The following is a 17666-nucleotide window of genomic DNA, read 5'->3' on the forward strand; positions in this document are numbered from 1 at the left end:
TTGTAGGGCCTTAGGTCGAACCGTCTCACCAAATTTTCGACTGTCCTTGGGCATTTCTGGCCGATCGCCATGGTCGGTATTAACAGGTTGATGAAGAACGACAAACTTCGTTCAGAAAACATTAGCTGAGCGGGATTTAAAGGTTATATGCACGGTGAGACACTCCATTTCAGGCAACGTTCATGTTCAAGCCTTGCCTTGTTGACATAAGTATTCCTGATGCCTTGAGTGCCTCTTCCATTATTATCGAAAATTGTTCGAAAGCATGGGTAGGCCTAGAGTAGGCCTAGAGTAGAGTAGAGTAGGGTAGGCCTAGAACCGCAGCCTAGAAGCAGCAGTGACCTGTGACCGCGGCCGGCCGGGCGCTGCGGCCTTACGGCCGCTCCTGTTGTATAGGTCAGTGGGTGAGGCCGGGTACGGCGCGATACGACGTCCCAGTTTAACTGATCGATCAGCGGCTGCGTCGTCACCGGCGCGCCGGATCGACGGCCGACGAGGCGACGCGACGCCGCCGGCCTCTGCCGACCGCGTCCTGCTTCTTTGTGGCGCCCGTGGACTGCTTTTTCCGGGTCGGTGTGGGGAGCCTTGTTCGGCGAGCGCCCGGCCGGCCGGCCGGCCTGTTGTTTGTGGCTAAGCTGCCTGCATTTTGCCACTTCTGGGAAGCACAAACCGGCGGGGCATTCCGTAGTGGCCGGTGAAACCTAATCCGTCAGCGACACGGTCGGCCTCCAGCTGTACCGTTGGCTGCGCCGCGCCGGACCCGGGCTGCAGTGCCGGGCGGCCGCCCCGCGCCGCGCCACTCCAGAGCGGACGAGCGGCGCTTCCGCCGACCGGGGCGTGCGCCCGATAGCGGCGTGCCCGGGGCGTGGCCGGCGCCGTACCCGGTGCCCCGGGCGCGCACCTATCGAGGCGCGGCGCGGCCGATAGCGGCCACCGCGGCCACTCGTCTCTCAGTCCTGCAGACGGACGGTGGCGCCGGCCGCCCCTGAGGGCGCGCCACTCCCAGTCGACTGTCCGATGACGAGCTGTCGGGGCCTGAGTCGGCCTGCGTTGGTCGGTTCGATGTTTCTGACGCAGCCGTCGGCCGGCTGGTGGGCCTCCGCCACGCGCTGCAGCAGCGCTGGCGACACGGGTTCGCGGTGTCCGATCGACCCGGGTGACGGAGCGCCGCCGCCTCCACGGCGTGCCCGGTGACCCCGCGTCGAGGAGCCGTGTCGCACGCCCCTCCCGCTCCCCTCCCACTCACCCCTCCGGGACCCCAATGACGCGACACGCCTGAGAAGGCCGACCGATAAGGTTTACACCAAATATTTACCGTCCGCCCGGCGGGGCGGAGTCTTCTCTGAAGTGTGCTTCTGGTGACTCGCTGACACGTCAGCGTCAGCGGCGCTCGGCCGCCGGCCCCGGCCGGTCGGTGTGACCATACCCGACCCGCCGGCGGGCTGCAGGGAAACCGTGTCCGTAGCCGGCGATACTGCAGCGGAATGGCGGCCACTTCTGCAGAGGGACCGTGACATCGCCGGACTAAGGGAATCTTTCTGCGGAGAAATAAATTAGGTCGTTTCTGGAGCCTGGGGGGCCGTATGTGGGCGTATGTATTGACGCGGATTCAGAAAAAAAAACTGTTGGAAACGCTACGAAACCATCTGTAGGTACTTCCCCCCCCAAAAAAAAACAATTTTCAAAAACTTGTCGATTTTGCATCGTTTTACGTTGTTCAATTCAAAATAAACGTTTGTGCTATAATTTATATGCGAGGAAAACAGCCAAACTTTGTGAATTTGGGGTAGGAATGTCTCAAATAATGGCTCTGATGTGGGCATGACTCTGACCGCAGTCAGAGTCAGGCCCACGTATCATCGGGTGGCCTTTGGTGAGGTCATGCTGTCCCGTCCGGGGAGTCCGTATTGGTCAAGCCAGCTGGCCGGTCACTGGTCAGTGAGACTATCCTTCCTCAGCCGGCCTCCTGTGCTGGCCCCGCCCGGTCCGGAGAGGCAGCGGCTGGCCGGCCGTCGCGGCGCCGGCCACCGCCCACGCGGCGGACCGTCACGGCGCGGGCGGCGGGACGGACGGACGGGACGGGACGCACTCGGCCGGCCGCGCCGCAGGAATGCCGCCGCCGCCGCGCCGGTCGGGGTTGATGACCGGAGCCGCGCGCCGCGTGTTGAGCATCCGCCGGTGAATGGACCGGTGGCGGCGCGCGCGGCGGCCGGCCCGGTGGCGGAACTGGTGATGGCGTCTGCGGTGGTGTCGCGCGTCTGGGGCGCTCATGCCACACCCGGCCCGGCCGCCGCCTAAAACACGGGCGGCGATTTTTTGCCGGACGTAGTACATGGTGGTTTATTGAAGTAGCGCCGTGAGCGTAAACACGCCACCGCCCGGGGAGGCCCGGTTTATGTTGGGCGGCGGTGGCTAACGGTGACGCCGCCCCCGCCCCCGCCCTGCCCGGACGTCCTGCGGCTGTGCCCGTGCCCTGCTGGCTAGAACTTCTGCGAACGGGGTCCCCGGGGGCCGGCAGTGGGAGCCGCTCTGCGCGTGGGGCCGCTCGGGCCGTCGGCGGCGCTCGGCTGTAAGGTGGGCCGACTCGGGGCGCTCCGACTGGCTGCCGGCCGGCTCACTTCCGCCCGGCGAGCGTCACTGCGGCCCACTCGGCTGCTCCGAATCACGGTGGCGGCCTCCGCAGTCCGCACTCGGCCGCTCCCTATGGATTTCCGACACCGCGCCGGCGGACGCTCGATAAAGTGCGCCGCCGCCGCCGCCGCCGCCGGCAGTGGTACACGTGCGTGCGCGCGTACGCAGCCGGCCGGCGGCGGCGCCCACGCGGGCGGCGCTGTGACGTCAGCGCGCGCCGAGTCGATGACCGGCGGGTGGTGCTGGCGGCGCTACTGCGCAGTGGCCGCCGCCGCCGCCGCCGCCTCCGTCATGGGACGGCCCTCCATGGGACACGCGGCGGCGGCGGACGCAGCGGGCGCCGATCGATCGCCGCCGCCGCATGATGCAACTGAGAGCGGCAGCGGGCAGCGGCCGGCGTAACGAGCCGCCGGCAGCGGGAGCGGCAGCGGCCGCACCGCGTGGCCGGCCAAGGTCGAGCAGCGGCCGACCGCGTGGGACGCCCGTCTGCACCGGCTCAGGAAATGCCGGCAGGTCGAGCGCCACGCCGCGCCGGTCGGCGGCGGCGGGCCGAGCGTCCCGTGCACCCGTCCACACGGGGCAAATGCCGTCGCCCCGGCATTCAGAGAACGACGGGTCATCGTCCTCAAACCCCCAACGGTCCGGGCATACACCGCCGTATCACCCAGCCATTCAGCCTCTTGGACAGATCCCACCGTTTACCATTTTGAATGGCACAGTCTCAGCCCGGGCACGTTTATTCTTTCGGCAGTCGTCACTACCCCACAGTTTGGGTGATACTGAAGGCGACTCTGGTCAAAGGAGTATTTCGTACATGCTCGTATGTGCGTCGTGAATACCTAATGAAAAAAATGTTTCGACAAGCGCGGGCATATGCTTCCAAACACAGCTAGGGATGTACGTACAAATGGCGTGGAGGGGAGCACGATGCCGGCCTCGCGCCTAGACTGCAGTGCGATCGAACAGCGCACGTCTGGAACTGCGGACTTAATATTTGAGTTTTGCTTGCTTCCGAGTATTGGCTTGAAATGACCTTTCAAAATAGGGTACAAAAGGCAGCTTCCTGTCGACTTGATGTCAGCTAAATTTAGCAACGAAAATGCGCCTCTTTGACATTATATTTATAGCTAAGTGGAATTTTGTCACATGGTGGACGTGAACTTCAATGATTGAGGACGTGCACCTTTGATGATTTCATTTGGCCTCGACTCGGTGACATTTGACATGCCTGTATAGTGTATATTGTCTTCTTGTTTTTTGTGCAAAAATCGATCTGATTGGTATCGCAAACAGGGGCCCCAAAACATCGAGTGCAACTTCGGACTCGGTCGGCCCAGCCGATGTGAAATTGGTCAGTTGATCGTCAGGCGGTCCCAGCCCGATGTCGCGTAGAGTAGAATGCCGTAGATCCATCTGTTCGTTCTTCCGTTCCACTGACGTCCGGTCGGCCGGCCTGGTGCAAACGGTTCGTTTCCCGCTAGTTGACCACCCGCCCGCACGTGGGCTGACGCACGCGGCATCCGGAGTCTCCTCTGACAGTCGGAGCCGTGGGTCTTCAGGTTTCAGAAGACGACCCCGGCCGGACTCGGTCGATTGGGCGTCAGGACTGTCTCGGCCGCTGCCACCCCAGACGTGACGCAGTAGGTAGGTACCGGTGACGCAGACCAGACAAAGTTATCTTGGGCCAGACGTGCCTTCGAATCGTCTGCGTCCCCTCTTCACCGCTGTCGGTGGGTTCGCCTGACGTCAGCTGGGTGTCGGTGAATGTGACACTCCTGCATCCACGTTGAGTCAATAAAGATGCTGTCAATGACGTTCGATTGCATGCCATAATTGTTTCGTTCTCATACGTCTTTCTCAGGCGGTGGCCAGTGGTCTCAGTTCGCAGATGCGGACTAGCCCGCTCTTCTCGACGTTCTATTCTTGTATACGGAGGCACCGAGTTTCGCTCTGCAGAGGCCCGCCGCTGGGCAGCCGGCAGGCTCGTTTCACGTGCTGCGGCGCGTCCGTTTCGAGTCTGCCGTCGCCCGTTTGCATACCGTAGCGCGCCCGATCCGGCGTCCGCGTATTCAGCGGCCTCATTGGGGCCGCCTGTGCCTGCCGGGAACAGACGCCAGCCTAAAAATGACGCCGGCCACGGCCTTGGTGGCGAATATAGCCGGCGCTCATTTTAATCTCCGAGGTTTACCGAGAACGTCTTGGGCGCTGGTGTCATCACCGTCTGCATTGATGATTTGTTGTGCGGTGGCGTTGTCTCATTATTGTACCGTTCCGCCGTCCTCCGCGCCGGCTGTCAGTTTGTGTGACGCCGAGGTCCGTCAGCGGTTTAACCATGTGTAGCGGAGCGGACCGCGACGGGTCCCCTATGAGCCGCACGTGTCGTATACGTTTTACGTCTCATGTGGCTAAGAATAGCCTCCGGGAGTGGCCGCTCAGAATAGACTGCCAGTGAGACCGGCCGTGCATTGAGAGCCGAGTGCCGATGGGCGGCGTCTGTCCGCCGGGGCGCTGACCCAGTCCGGAAGTCGCTGAGGTGTGGACCGTATGGACCACGGAGAGACCGTCTGTGACCGGTGAGAGGTCATCACCCGAGTCCCGGTCAGGTGAAGAGCTCTGCAGCGTCCCTGGCTCCCTCCCCGGAGGATGGTCGGCTGGTTCTCGCTGCATGTGACCGCGGCACCATGGCTGAAAGCACACCTCGGAGTCCGCCGGCGATCGCTGCAGGCGCTGAGAACACCTTGGCTTCTCGCAGCCTGCATTTGACGTTTGAATGGCGCGCCAGTATCAGGATAACACCAAATCCGGACCGGCTGCTGACTGACAATTTACCTATATGCTATGTGCGTACTATTTATTACCGAAGCCTGCTAAGTACTTACATCTCCCTATGTATGTGTAATTTATATGCTTAGGTGCACCTCTACTTACCACACCCAGGGAGGGTGTGTTTAGAATGAATATTCATCTTTCCTCTATTGTAATCGAAATGATCATGCCAGCTGAACGATCGCAATTTATCTCCGCCGTGCTAGCGGAAAACATCCATTAAACGTTGATGGTGTGCATTACATACAGCAGTTGACATTACCAGTACCTACGTATAGCTACGTTGTGTGTATATCAAGGCCTAACTGTTTGCCTTGGTTTGTGTCCATTTAAGGAAAACCCACTTAGCGTTTTTCCTGCAACAATGAGTGTATTTAAAGGTCTGTGTGAACGACGGGGAAAATCGATGTGAGAAAAGCAGGATGTTTTTAGTCGGCGGGGCTGGGACGGCGGCACCGGTGGTCTGAGGCTGGAGTGTCGGTCGGCTCTGGGTGCCGCCGCTGCCTGCCCGCCCGGCGGCTGATCGCGTCGCGTCTGCATTATACAGGAGCGCGGCCCCAATGACGACGGCCGCCCTAAGGTGTGGCCGCGGCTGGTGATGTCGGTCCGGTCGGCCGGGGACCGTCAGCGGACCTCCGGCGGTCTCTGTGATCCGCCCACTGCCGGCTGATGATCCCGTCACTGCGTAGTAGGCAGCGCCCAGTCCTTATTTTCATCACTTCATTCCAAGGCCATCTATAGACCTTCATGTCTATAAGCCTTCATGCCGTGTGCGTAACGGGTGCCTTCCGCAACCCATGCGCCTATCGTGTACCATTTTCAGACTGCTTACCTAATGTGAACTGTATACCCAGCTGCTCGTGTATATCGAACGTCAGTCAGCCCTCTGACGCCGCTCTCACCGCTCCGCCCACAGTGTGTCCGTCAATCGACATTCGCAAGAGCTTCGACAACGTGGAGGAATTGGAGGACTGCGACGTCATCGAGGGTCACCTGAAGATGGTGCTGATCGGCGACGCGGCCGTGCCGGTGCGGTTTCCGCGCCTCAAGCAGGTCACTCACTACGTTATCTTCTACAGGTGAGGCTCGCCTTTGGTGTGGAGCTGCCGCGGAGGGGTGGGGTGCAGGTCCAGCCGCGGCCGGCCGCTCCGGCTCGCCCGCCGCGCCGGGACGGACCGGTCCGCAGAGCTCCGCGGCCGCCGCCCGGCACGGTCAGGGTCGTTTGTTAGCATTTCGGGCGGCCGTCTCGTGCCGATACGTCTGGGCACACTACGGTGCAGGCTATAGTCAGAGTCAGAGTCGACTGGGCCGGGCTGAGTCAGCGCCGGGCGGGCGCGAGTCATGCGGGCGGGCCGGGCCGCCCGGCGCTGACGTCACAGAGTTTGCACGGTACGCTGTGGCCTGTGCAGGGAGGCGCGGCGGCGGCTGCGATTGTTTTCTCCCGGTGACGTCACTGAGGTCATTGCTCCGGTCTGATTGAGTCGAGTGGTGCGGCGGCGGCGCCGGGCGCCGCTCCCGCTGTGATGGCCATATGAGGCCACTGAGATGTCGACCGCTGACGTGTGAGGTTTGCTGGATGAGGCGAGCTGTATGTACACGAGACGGTGCTGCTGAAGGGCGACGCCCCATTAGCTCCCACTCATCGTAATGTGAAGGGTGTCGTCTGTCAGCTGAGTAAAGCCCGTCAACTGATGTGCAAGGAAGACGTTTGGTGCGCTGTCTGACGAGCAAGGTGTGAGGGCTAACGGTGCCAACTGCCGGTGTTGGAGCTGTATGTGGGTGAAGTCAAGGTCGTGCCTAGGGTAACACCATGTTACATGGGGTGGCGGCTGTAGCAGCGCCTAATGCGAGGGCTCGCGATCTTACACGCCCGCTGGTAGTTTTCGGCAAACGACATTGCTCACTGGACTGCCGGCTGAGCCCCCAGTCTCTACCGTCCGCCGGCGCGGCTATCGTCAGCTGTCAGCCGACTCGGCAGGGCGACTCGATGACTCCGCGGGCTGACTCGGTGACTCCGCGGGCTGACTCGGTGACTCCGCGGGCTGACTCGGTGACTCAGAGCTGCGGTCGGTTGGCCGGCGGTAGGGCTCGCGGCACTGGTCGTGTTACTGTTGGCGCTTCATCTCGGGACGTCGCGCCGGTCCTTCAGCGGCGCTGGCCAGAGGCGGATCCAGCTCAGAGTTTTTTTTTGGGGGGGGGGGGGCAAACCATAACAATTTATCGATTCTTTCCATGCATCGTCCATAGGCGTAATGTTAAAATTATGCCGTTGGGGGGGGGGGGGGCAAATGCCCATTTTGCCCCCCCCCCCCCTGGATCCGCCACTGGCGCTGGCGGCGGCTCAGCGCCCTAAAACATCCCTCTCGGCGACTCTGATTGCTCTGTGAGACAGAGGACAACCTGAGTCTACCAGCTTATCGCAATGCCGGTGAATAAACAACATCCGAGAATGTGCAATTATCATCAAACGCACAAACCTTCAGAGATGCAGCATATTGAGCAATGAACCGACCAAGCGTCTTGATCGCGGTGACGGCTTAGCGTCTTTGATGTCGGCCAGTTGTCGGCGCTGTCAGATTCTTATTGCGCAGTTATCCAGCGACCGGAAGGGCGTGTTTCCTGTCATGTATTTTTGTCGTCTTTGGAGAGCCATATGTAATCGCTATAACGTTTATGTTTGTGCGAGTGCCACGTTCGGCAGTTGTGTGGACACGCGGCGGAAGAGAACCGAAATGAAGTTGGTAGGTTGTTATTTTTAGCTTTTAGGTTGTTGGATGCCGTTCTGGAACACGGGGCATTTGTAGAGGATGCTCTAATCAACATAAATTTGACGTGACCTAAAAGTGCTATGTGAGATCCAGGCAGATCGGATAAAATTTTGTATAATGCACATTTCCATTAGCTCGGTAGAGTTTCCTATTGCTTCGTGACTGGAATAGCATCACTGCCGTGACGCAGTGATAGAAAAGGCAGGATTTCTTCCACACCGCCGTGTCACACCTCGAACCGTGTGCCGTGTGGGCTGTGAGACAGACGGCCTCTGGCAGTCGCAGTCGTCTCAGTCACTGCTCCGGTCATACTGTGACGCCGTGCCACTAAGCGGAGCCGTATCGGACGGCGCCGCGGTGTGCGATGTGCACCCGGTACTGGCAGACGGTGCGCTGCGCCGACACCGGCCCGGCGGCGGCGGCCGCGGCTCGGTGTGCGGGCCGCCGCCGGCGCGGGGCCCGGCGTGGGATGCCGCCGCCGCCGCCACCGCCGCCGCCGCTGCGTAGGTCGGCCGGGCCGGTGTCGATCTGCCCCCCCCCCCCCCTCCCTCTCCCCAGCTCCGGCTGGGGAGTGGCGGCACGACGCAGTAGTAGCGAGCCATGAGCTGGCAGCGGGAACACCCGCGGCCGCCGGCGGATCGGCTGAGAGCGCTGGGTACCCGGACCAAAACGGACCCGCCCGCTCCCGGCAGTGGGGCCGATCGACGCGTGGGCAAGGCGAAACATGCCCCCTGGTGAGCAGGCCGCTCCGTCTTCGAATAGAGGGGCTGGATAAAAATAACACCATACTGCGCGTTACACCGGGTGGCTTCTTTGGGTGGGATGACTTGCTGACTGGCCATAACTTGGGGCTGATGATCGTAGTTGACTTGGTATGGTGGTGAAGTTTATGCTGATGTAGCTGCTACCACAAACATTGTGTCGGCGATTCCCCGACACGCCCTCGGCCCGGCCGTACTTTGTTATTGTTTTGTTCCGGGGCTTGGAGGACAAGGGCACACCGCAATGTGTTTGAATGCATCACCAAATGGATGTGTATTGTATCGCGAGGCCCATCTCGAACGAAGGCCTCAATCGAGCATGGCCACGACGCGATGCGTTAAAAATAGTCCCGGGGCGGCGGCGGGGCGCGGCGCCCCACGCCAGCGCTCGCCGGCCGGATGGCCGGCTGACGCGGAAGCGCCCCGTGACGCACGTAGGCGGCGCTGGCGGCGCGGCCGGACTAGTACACCCTGTCGCCGCCAGGGGCGCCACCGGCCGCCGCTGCTCGCCTCAAGATGGCGGCGTGTGGTCGCGTGGGGCGCCGACGGCCCGGTAGCGTCCCCATGGCTACGGCTCCCGGCGGGGGCGAGCTCTGCGGCCCCCGAGTGCAGCCCCTGACCGGTGACCTGGCCACCCCCGCGGGCCCCCGGCGGCCCCTCCGTCCGGAGCCAAGGCCGGCCGGGAGCGGATCAGGGGCCCCGCCGGGTGGACGGCTGCACACCGCCGCCAGGTTTCTGGGGCTCCCGGAGGTCGTGTCGGCCGGCACCGGCGCCGACCTGCTCAGCTCGGCGTTGTTTACAGAGGGATGCCGCTGGCGGCGTAGTGACGTCACATTTCCAGTGCGGGAGCGGAGGGGACGGGACTGGGACGCGGTACGGAGAGGGCGGCTGACGCAGCTTGTCGTGCGTCGCCCCTATATCGGGTCGGGTCTGATTTGTGCGCGGCCTCCGACACGTCACCAGTCCGCTTAGTCATGTTGACTAAGCGGGCGACTCGTTATTGACTAATCTGGCGGCGCACCGGCTGACCGGAGCCCGACGTGAGCGCTGGGCACGTCACGGCCGCGCCTGGCAGTCCGTGCCCACAGTCACACCACACCTTCACAGGCCGGGCCGCTTTGTTTCGCCCGTGAACCAGACACGCTTGCCATGTGCGCAATACCTACCGCCCGCTCGTGTTCCGATGTGCGTGTGAACGCGTCATTGTGCGTCACCACCGCCTTTCTGTGGTGTCTGTTATGTAACCCCCTGCCGCGCCGGTGAGCCTGTCTGCGACACGACACTGCCCTCGACATTACCCCCCCCCCCCGACGGACCCGTTGACGGGGGGGGGGGGCAGCCGCAGTTGGACGTCAGCGTGAGCCCGACACACCGCTACCGACCGACAGACGGACAGACCGGGATCGTGTTCTATCCCAATCCGACCATCTATCGGTGCGCCTCGGCTTATCATTACCTGATTTGTTTTTCATTTGTATGCTTGCTTGAGTCAGACGTTTCAGAATGTCTACAGGGCCGCTAGCTGCGTGAAGTTTATCCGTCGTTATAACCTGCTTCATCCTAATTAAGTTTCAGGCGTTTCTTTCGGTCTATGACCGCCATTCTGTCTGTTCAACGCAGTAAATACATGCACTACTCCAGCTCCACCATATCCCCATGACAGTCTCTCCGATCGTACAGCACAGTTCCACACCCTGGCTCAGTTCGGTTAGCGCGAGTTGACCACCCCTCTGACCATCCGACCATGGCCGCCCCTGATCTAACCGCTGACCCTCTCTCACCGCCCCTGTGACCGCTCTGACCCCTCTAACCGCCCCATTTCTGACCTCGCGCCGTATCTCCGCTCACCAGGGTGCAGAGCGTGCAGTCGTTTTCGGAGATGTTCCCCAACCTGGCCGTCATCCGCGGCCACCAGCTCTTCAGCGACTACGCCCTAGTGGTGTATGAGAACCAGCAGCTACGCGACCTCGGTCTCATCGGCCTGACGCGCATCATGCGCGGCACGGTGCGCATCGAGAAGAACCCCTACCTCTGCTACCTGGACACCATCGACTGGGAGCGGCTCACCGGCCGAAAGGGCATGGTCATACAGGTGAGTGGCAGAAAACGTGGGAGTCGTATCACGCTGATTTGGAACTGGAATGTTGAAGGGTGGTTTACGTTAGCCATGCAATTTGAAATTGATTTTTCCTAGGTCGTAATTGCCGCCGTGGAGCGCAGCCACTTGTCAAGCAGCCCTGATAATAAGATATTTACCAAGCTTGGAGTGTTATCACGAATCATTCTCAACGGAATCCCGGTAAACACTCGACGGCGAGATACTGAGGAGTAGCGGCCGGATGCGCCGCCGCCGGACGGGGCGGACTCTGCGCCTCCCGCCTCCTCTCGATAGCGGCGGTATCGGATCTGACGTCACACATCCCGACGTAGTGGCGTCCACCTGACAGAGTGACGTCACCGATTCCGACACACGGCGCCGGGTGGGGGAGCGGGAATGGCACACCTGACCTGCACACAGTTCAATGTCACTCGACAATTCCTGGTAGTGTTGTTCGCTCCCGATACTGGGGAGTGATTAGTGAACTTGTGACCGATGTTACGTCACTATCCCTCAGTACCTCTCAGTTCGTTCGCACTTGGTTAGGCGAGCGTTAGCGTGAACAGCAGGGTGGCGTCTGGAAATTGCGCGATCTGTCTGGGTGCGGAACTGCGGAGATGGGCTGCCCGGCTGCACGAAGGCTGCCTTCGCACTTAGATCCAGTGACAAACGTTCTGACCTCCCCAGAGCATCTCGTCAGCGTGACATTGCGGGCTCGCCCGATCCACCGGCGAACGGTGCTCTGAAGCTGGGATGGCATTTCGACCCTAAATTGAATGTCAGTTATTTTTTCGGTCACGGTCACTGGTCAGAAGTGTCAGAACAGTTGCAGTTATTGCTAATGACGTGAAATTGTAGCATGTAATGCGCGGCGTATATTTTGGGCCACAGCTCGGCTACCTAGCAGGACGTGTGGCAGGTACTGATGACTGGACCACCATGCGAAACTGTCGACTGCCGAATGAATTTCCCATGCATATACAGAGTAGAACTATCCCGTACAATAGGTCAACCACGACTAGACTGTCCCATGCAGACTACAGAAGCTGGACCACGAATGACGAAAATGTTGTTTTTATATGTAACGAGACTGCAAGTTTATACCGCATTGGGACTATAGATATTTCATCCATCGAAAAGCTAAACTCGAATTATCGCCATTTACTAAAAGATAGCCGCATTGCTATGCAGCGGAAGGTGCGCGGTCTCCGTCGGGAGAAGCTGCGACCTGCGCGGCGTTACACCGACATGGGTGATGGATGGGTTGTTTTTCCGCCCGCTATCGTGTAGTTATGATAATAGTGAATCGTGCCAGTGTGTGTGGGACTAGGGAGGGGATGAGGGGACGGGAACGGGTGAAGATGAGGGCGGGGTGAGGATGGTGGGATGGAGTTTTAGTTGGTTTTTGGAGCCGAAAATTTATTGAAGTCTGTTAGTTTTAGCATGTCGAAGTATGCTTTGAGATCTTCGTGCTTTGAAATACGTTCAGTACAAAATATGGCCACATGATAGAGCTAAGAGGCTCACAGGGCTTGCAAAATTGTACTTTTTTCATTTGTTGTGTCATGTTTGTTAACTAGTATTTGAAGTCCTAGTTAGAACCGGCCGGGGCTGCGTTATCCCGTCTATGCGGGATTCTTCTCATCTCAGTGAGATGTCTCAGCTATGGCCGGTGCCGTCATTGCTCCGTGCTGGGCTGTCGACTAACGGCCCCCTCCCTCTCTGTGACGCGACAGGATAACGCCGACGCTCAGGAGTGCACCAGTCTCGGCCGCGTGTGCATGAACTCGTGTGCCAACTCGACGGGTGTGGGGCGGACCTGCTGGAACCAGCAGCACTGCCAGACGCTGCAGTTCAAAAGTGAGTACACAGTACACTCAGCACTGCCAGGCGCTGCAGTTCAAAAGTGAGTACACAGTACACTCAGCACTGCCAGGCGCTGCAGTTCAAAAGTGAGTACACAGTACACTCAGCACTGCCAGACGCTGCAGTTCAAAAGTGAGTACCCGCTCAGCTCTGTCAGCTGATACTGCAGTTTAAAAGTGAATACCTACCACAGCACTGCCAGACACGGCAGTTCAGCACGTCCTGCCAGACACTGCAGTTTAAAAATGAGTAGATGTTCACTGTTAAGCACATGCCCGTACCAGCGGCCCTGTGAGATGATGCATACAGTCTTACTCTTAAGGTCAGAAACCTGCCAAAACCAGCAGCAGCTACTTTTTCAGACAAAGCCGTTGAAAACTGCGTGAATACGGCTTACGGGTACCGATGCTTTCTATAGCATAGCAACCGTGTAAATTATACGATATGCATCGATATTCGATATTCATCGATATACAAAATGCATGGGTGGTGATAGCATGGCCTTTGAGCTTTTCTAGGCTTTGTCGAAATATGAGAACCTTTCACGCACCAAGACCAGCGTGTGAACAGGGTCTTGAGACCCTGGTCAGGCTTTGTTTGACATTTCCTCCATGTGAACTTCAGAGATGTTGACTCCTGCTTCGGGAGTTAGGTATACTGCGTTGATGGCGATGACGATTATCAGAACTATTACGAATTGTGTGCTATTTATATTGTATGTGTGTTGTGTTTTATACGTATTAAGTGTCACTGTTAGTCGGTAGCATCTGGGGCAGCAGCTACACATGCCCCCTATATTCCTTCAGCAGTCCAAAGGATCATCCAGAGATACTTCAGTTTCTGCAGTTACCCGCTGACCTGTCTGTGGGGCGTGGTGTCTCAATCCCGTGTCTCTGTGTTCTGGCTGTGGCAATCCCGTGTCCTCAGTCTGCCCCACGCTCCGTTCTGTCTGACCCTTCTGACTATTCTCCCGCTGTGCCCCTGTCTGACCCGTGCCTCTCTCTGTCCCTCAGACTGTCACCCGTTCTGCGAGGGCGGCTGCACCCACACTGGCGTGCGCCCTTCCCCGCGTGACTGTGTCACCTGCAAGGATGTCGTACTCAACGGCGAATGCATGGAGAACTGCCCCAAGGACACATTCCTGGTACGTGACGCAGCCGCGGCCGCCGCCGCGCCGGTCCAAGACGGCCGGGGGAGCCTGGGGGAGGGGGATATTGCCGCAGGTCGCGCGACTGTGTACTATTAGTGAGCGGGGCCACCGAGTTCACCGGGTCAGCTGAGCGGGTTAAGTGCGACACATTTCGCTGAACGTGGTATAAACAGGGTGCGTCGTCGCCGGCCGCCGGCAGTGTTATGTAAACACTGCGGGGCGGGGCGGGACGGGGGTGTCCCTGGCAGGCGGCAGCACCGGGCGGCCGCCGCGCCCATCAGCCTGGACGGAGCATAGTCTGACACCATACCCACGCTGCCGACAGTATGAGGGCTGGCGCTGCATCAGCATGGAGGAGTGCATCAAGATGACGGACGGCACGAAACGGTTCAAAGCGCACATGGGCCAGTGTGTGCTCGACTGTCCGGCCGGCTTCACTGCCAAACTCGACAAGGACGACCGAGAAGTGGGCGTTTGCGAACAGTGCAAAGGTGAGCGTCCGGGGTCGCCGAGCTCACAGAGGTCGCGGTGTTCCCAGTGCGACCAGGCTGCCTTGTCCCCGTCGAAAGGTCGTGGCTAAGGCCTGCGGCCGGTGATAAGGCTAGGTTACAGCTTTGCGGGTGGGTTTACTTGCATCCACCTTCTCTGCTGTTTCAGACTATGTTCATGGATGTTTTTGTTGGTGCTCTGTGTTGATCCTATCGCATTGCTTCGTGCTAATATGACCAGTGGTACTGACTGACATCTGATGACCGTTGTGTTCGCTCCTCAGGTCTCTGTCAGAAGTGGTGCCAGGGTGACACGATGCTCAACTCGATCCGCGATGTGGAACAGATGAAGGGCTGTACGCACATCAACGGCTCACTGCGCATCCAGGTGTCTGGAGGTGAGTGGTAGGGGACGGAGTTGGGACCGCCGCCCAATCAGCCTCCACCTGGCTGAACCAGCTGGTCAGGGAACAGAGAACTACATCCGTCACCCGCTTATTCCCCTCTGTTTGGAGTCCGGGACCCCGTATCAGCGCTCTGTGTCCGGTGCTGACCACCCCGCCGCGTCCCTCTGAGCGCCGAGCACGCTGTGACCCCCGCGTCCTGCGCCGCAGAAAACATCGTCAAGGAGCTGGAGGAGAACCTCAAGGACATCACCGTCATCTCGGGCTACCTGAGGGTCAGCTATTCGGAGCCGCTCGTCTCTATGAACTTCTTGCGAAACCTGCAGGTCATTGGCGGACGCACTCTCGAGTCCAGGTCAGTGTTGACGCCCGGGGGATCCCGTCAGCTCCTAGTGTGTGAAAATGGGAGGGAAGGGAAGAAACTGTACATATGTAGAGTCTCGATTCCAGTTGGTTTGTTGGGTTCGAGAAGTGCGTCATCCTGGGATCCTTATTTCGGAAGGATAGGCATGGATGATGTGATAATTTCCTCTGCAGATTTATCACATCCCGGTAAACAACTTCCGGTAATTTTGACTCTCGTAACCTTAACCAGCTGACTCTTCTCCTCCGTCGGCAGGCAATACTCGCTGTACTTTCTTCAGAACGTGAACCTGCAGTCGCTGTGGCCCAACACGACCAATCTGACGGTGAAGCGCGGCCGGGCGTTCTTCCACTTCAACCACCAGCTGTGCCTGGACAAGATCCATTCGCTGCTGGCGCAGCTCAACATATCCACCGAGGACAATGTGGATGTCGGCCCGATGACCAACGGAGACCAGATCGCCTGTGAGTGTGCTGCCGACCTGCACGCAGCACGGAGGCGCGCTATTTGGGTCAAAATCATGGTGTCTTTACAGTTTTTCGGTGTAGCTGTTTTTATTAGTTCGTGAACAAATAATTTTCGTCGGATAGGCTTGGATACGACGTGCGTGCGTGTCGTCTTTGCTGTTTAGAGTTTGTTGTTTCCTGTGCTGACCGGTTACCACCTCTGCTGTATTATTGCAGGCCAGCGGCTGAACATCAGCGCCTCTGTGAAGAAGACCTACTCAACGTCTGTTCTGCTGGAGTGGGACAACTTCCGTCGCAACGTGACCGATTTCCGCTCGCTGCTCGGCTATAACGTCTACTTCCGCGAGGCGCCGCACCGCAACCTGTCCATGTTCACCGGCCGAGACGCGTGCGGCAGCGACCCGTGAGTGCTCGCACACCCATCGGAGGCGAAGGGGCCCAGGGTTACAGTGCTGTGATACTGTGATATATGTTTACAATGCAATGCGTTTAGGAACCAGGGCTCGCCGCTACTTTATATCATTCAGTGGAACTGAATAAAACTCTAAAACATTTGCGCTCAGTTGCTTATCTCTGTGTTTTGATGTTGACGCGTTTCATTAATGTTTTATTTGTGCTTTCCTTTGTTACTTTGAGAACTCGTAGGCTATGAGTATGCAACACGTTATAGGCCGCCCAGTAAGTCTGTGTTCTTCTGTTTGTGTCGCGCCGTTGTCCGTGTGTCAGGGCTCTGACCTGGCGTTCTCTCTCGTCGCTCCCTCAGCTGGAAGGTGATCGACTTTCCGAACACGGAGATGGGTCCGACGCCAACCAAGGACAAGAACGGCACGCTGGTGCAGGGCGAGCACGCCCCCGTCCAGGAGATGCTGACCAAGCTACTGCCGTTCACGCAGTACGCCTTCTACGTGGAGACCATGATGGCGCTGACGTCGCCCAACACCACCACTGGCCGCTCAGACATCGTCTACTTCACCACCACAGAGAGCAGTGCGTATCATAGGGGGAGGCGGGTGGGGAGAGGGGTGGGGTGTGTCGGAGGGGGGGGGGGCTTGTGCCTGGAGGGGAGAGGCATGCATCGTGGATTCAAATGGCATGCTGACGTCTATATAATTATGTACCCGTCCCTGTCATTGAACGTTGTCGCGCCGTCCATCCGAGCTCCCTGTAACTGGTGCCTTTTCCGGCGACCTGCAGGGCCGAGCGTGCCGCGTAACCTGGTACTGGAGCAGGTGAAGGTGGTAACGCTGGGTAGCGGCGGCGGCGGGCCGCGGCTCGAGTCGCTGCTGGTCAGCTGGGACCCGCCGCAGCTGCCCAACGGTATCATCACAGAGTACGAGGTGGTCGCCAGCCACAACGACGCCAAGGAGACCATGCTGCCCGACAACAACTTCTGCAGCAGCGGTGAGTGCACCTACCGACACGGGACAGCAGTGATACACAGGGCAGGGTTGTTCCCGAAGCGCGTCAGCTCTGACACACAGGACTAGGGAGGGGTGCTTCCGACTCACGTCAGCTCTGACACACAGGGTTAGGGACGAGCTCTCCTCAACTCACGTCAGCTCTGACACACAGGGTTAGGGACGAGCTCTCCTCAACTCACGTCAGCTCTGGCACACATGGCTAGGGTGGGTGCCGCCTGACTCACGTCAGCTGCTCTGGCACACAGGGGTGTTCCTGACTCACGTCAGCTCTGGCACACAGGGCTAGGGACGAACTCTCCTCAACTCACGTCAGCTCTGACACACAGGGTTAGGGACGAGCTCTCCTCAACTCACGTCAGCTCTGGCAGACAGGGCTAGGGACGAGCTCTCCTCATCTCACGTCAGCTCTGACACACAGGACT

At 59.3% G+C, this 17666-nt stretch overlaps 1 protein-coding gene across 2 annotated transcripts in view; it reads left to right on the forward strand.

The window, feature by feature from the left end:
- Positions 1-17666, forward strand: part of LOC122366297 (insulin receptor-like) — a 50584-nt gene that overhangs the window by 24656 nt on the left and 8262 nt on the right. The window contains exons 2-12 of one of the 2 annotated variants that reach the window (XM_043338393.1): positions 6374-6536; positions 10838-11078; positions 12821-12944; positions 13964-14094; positions 14426-14591; positions 14873-14986; positions 15203-15347; positions 15612-15820; positions 16040-16226; positions 16587-16810; positions 17018-17224. In XM_043338393.1, the coding sequence (XP_043194328.1) occupies positions 6374-6536; positions 10838-11078; positions 12821-12944; positions 13964-14094; positions 14426-14591; positions 14873-14986; positions 15203-15347; positions 15612-15820; positions 16040-16226; positions 16587-16810; positions 17018-17224 (1911 nt within the window). Of the gene's footprint in view, positions 1-6373; positions 6537-10837; positions 11079-12820; positions 12945-13060; positions 13083-13963; positions 14095-14425; positions 14592-14872; positions 14987-15202; positions 15348-15611; positions 15821-16039; positions 16227-16586; positions 16811-17017; positions 17225-17666 lie in introns of those variants that run through there. The other variant, XM_043338394.1, reaches the window with a different exon arrangement.

Source organism: Amphibalanus amphitrite, unplaced genomic scaffold, assembly GCF_019059575.1.
Source record: "Amphibalanus amphitrite isolate SeventyFive unplaced genomic scaffold, NRLGWU_Aamphi_draft 000795F_arrow, whole genome shotgun sequence".
In the NCBI taxonomy this organism is placed as follows: domain Eukaryota; kingdom Metazoa; phylum Arthropoda; class Thecostraca; order Balanomorpha; family Balanidae; genus Amphibalanus; species Amphibalanus amphitrite.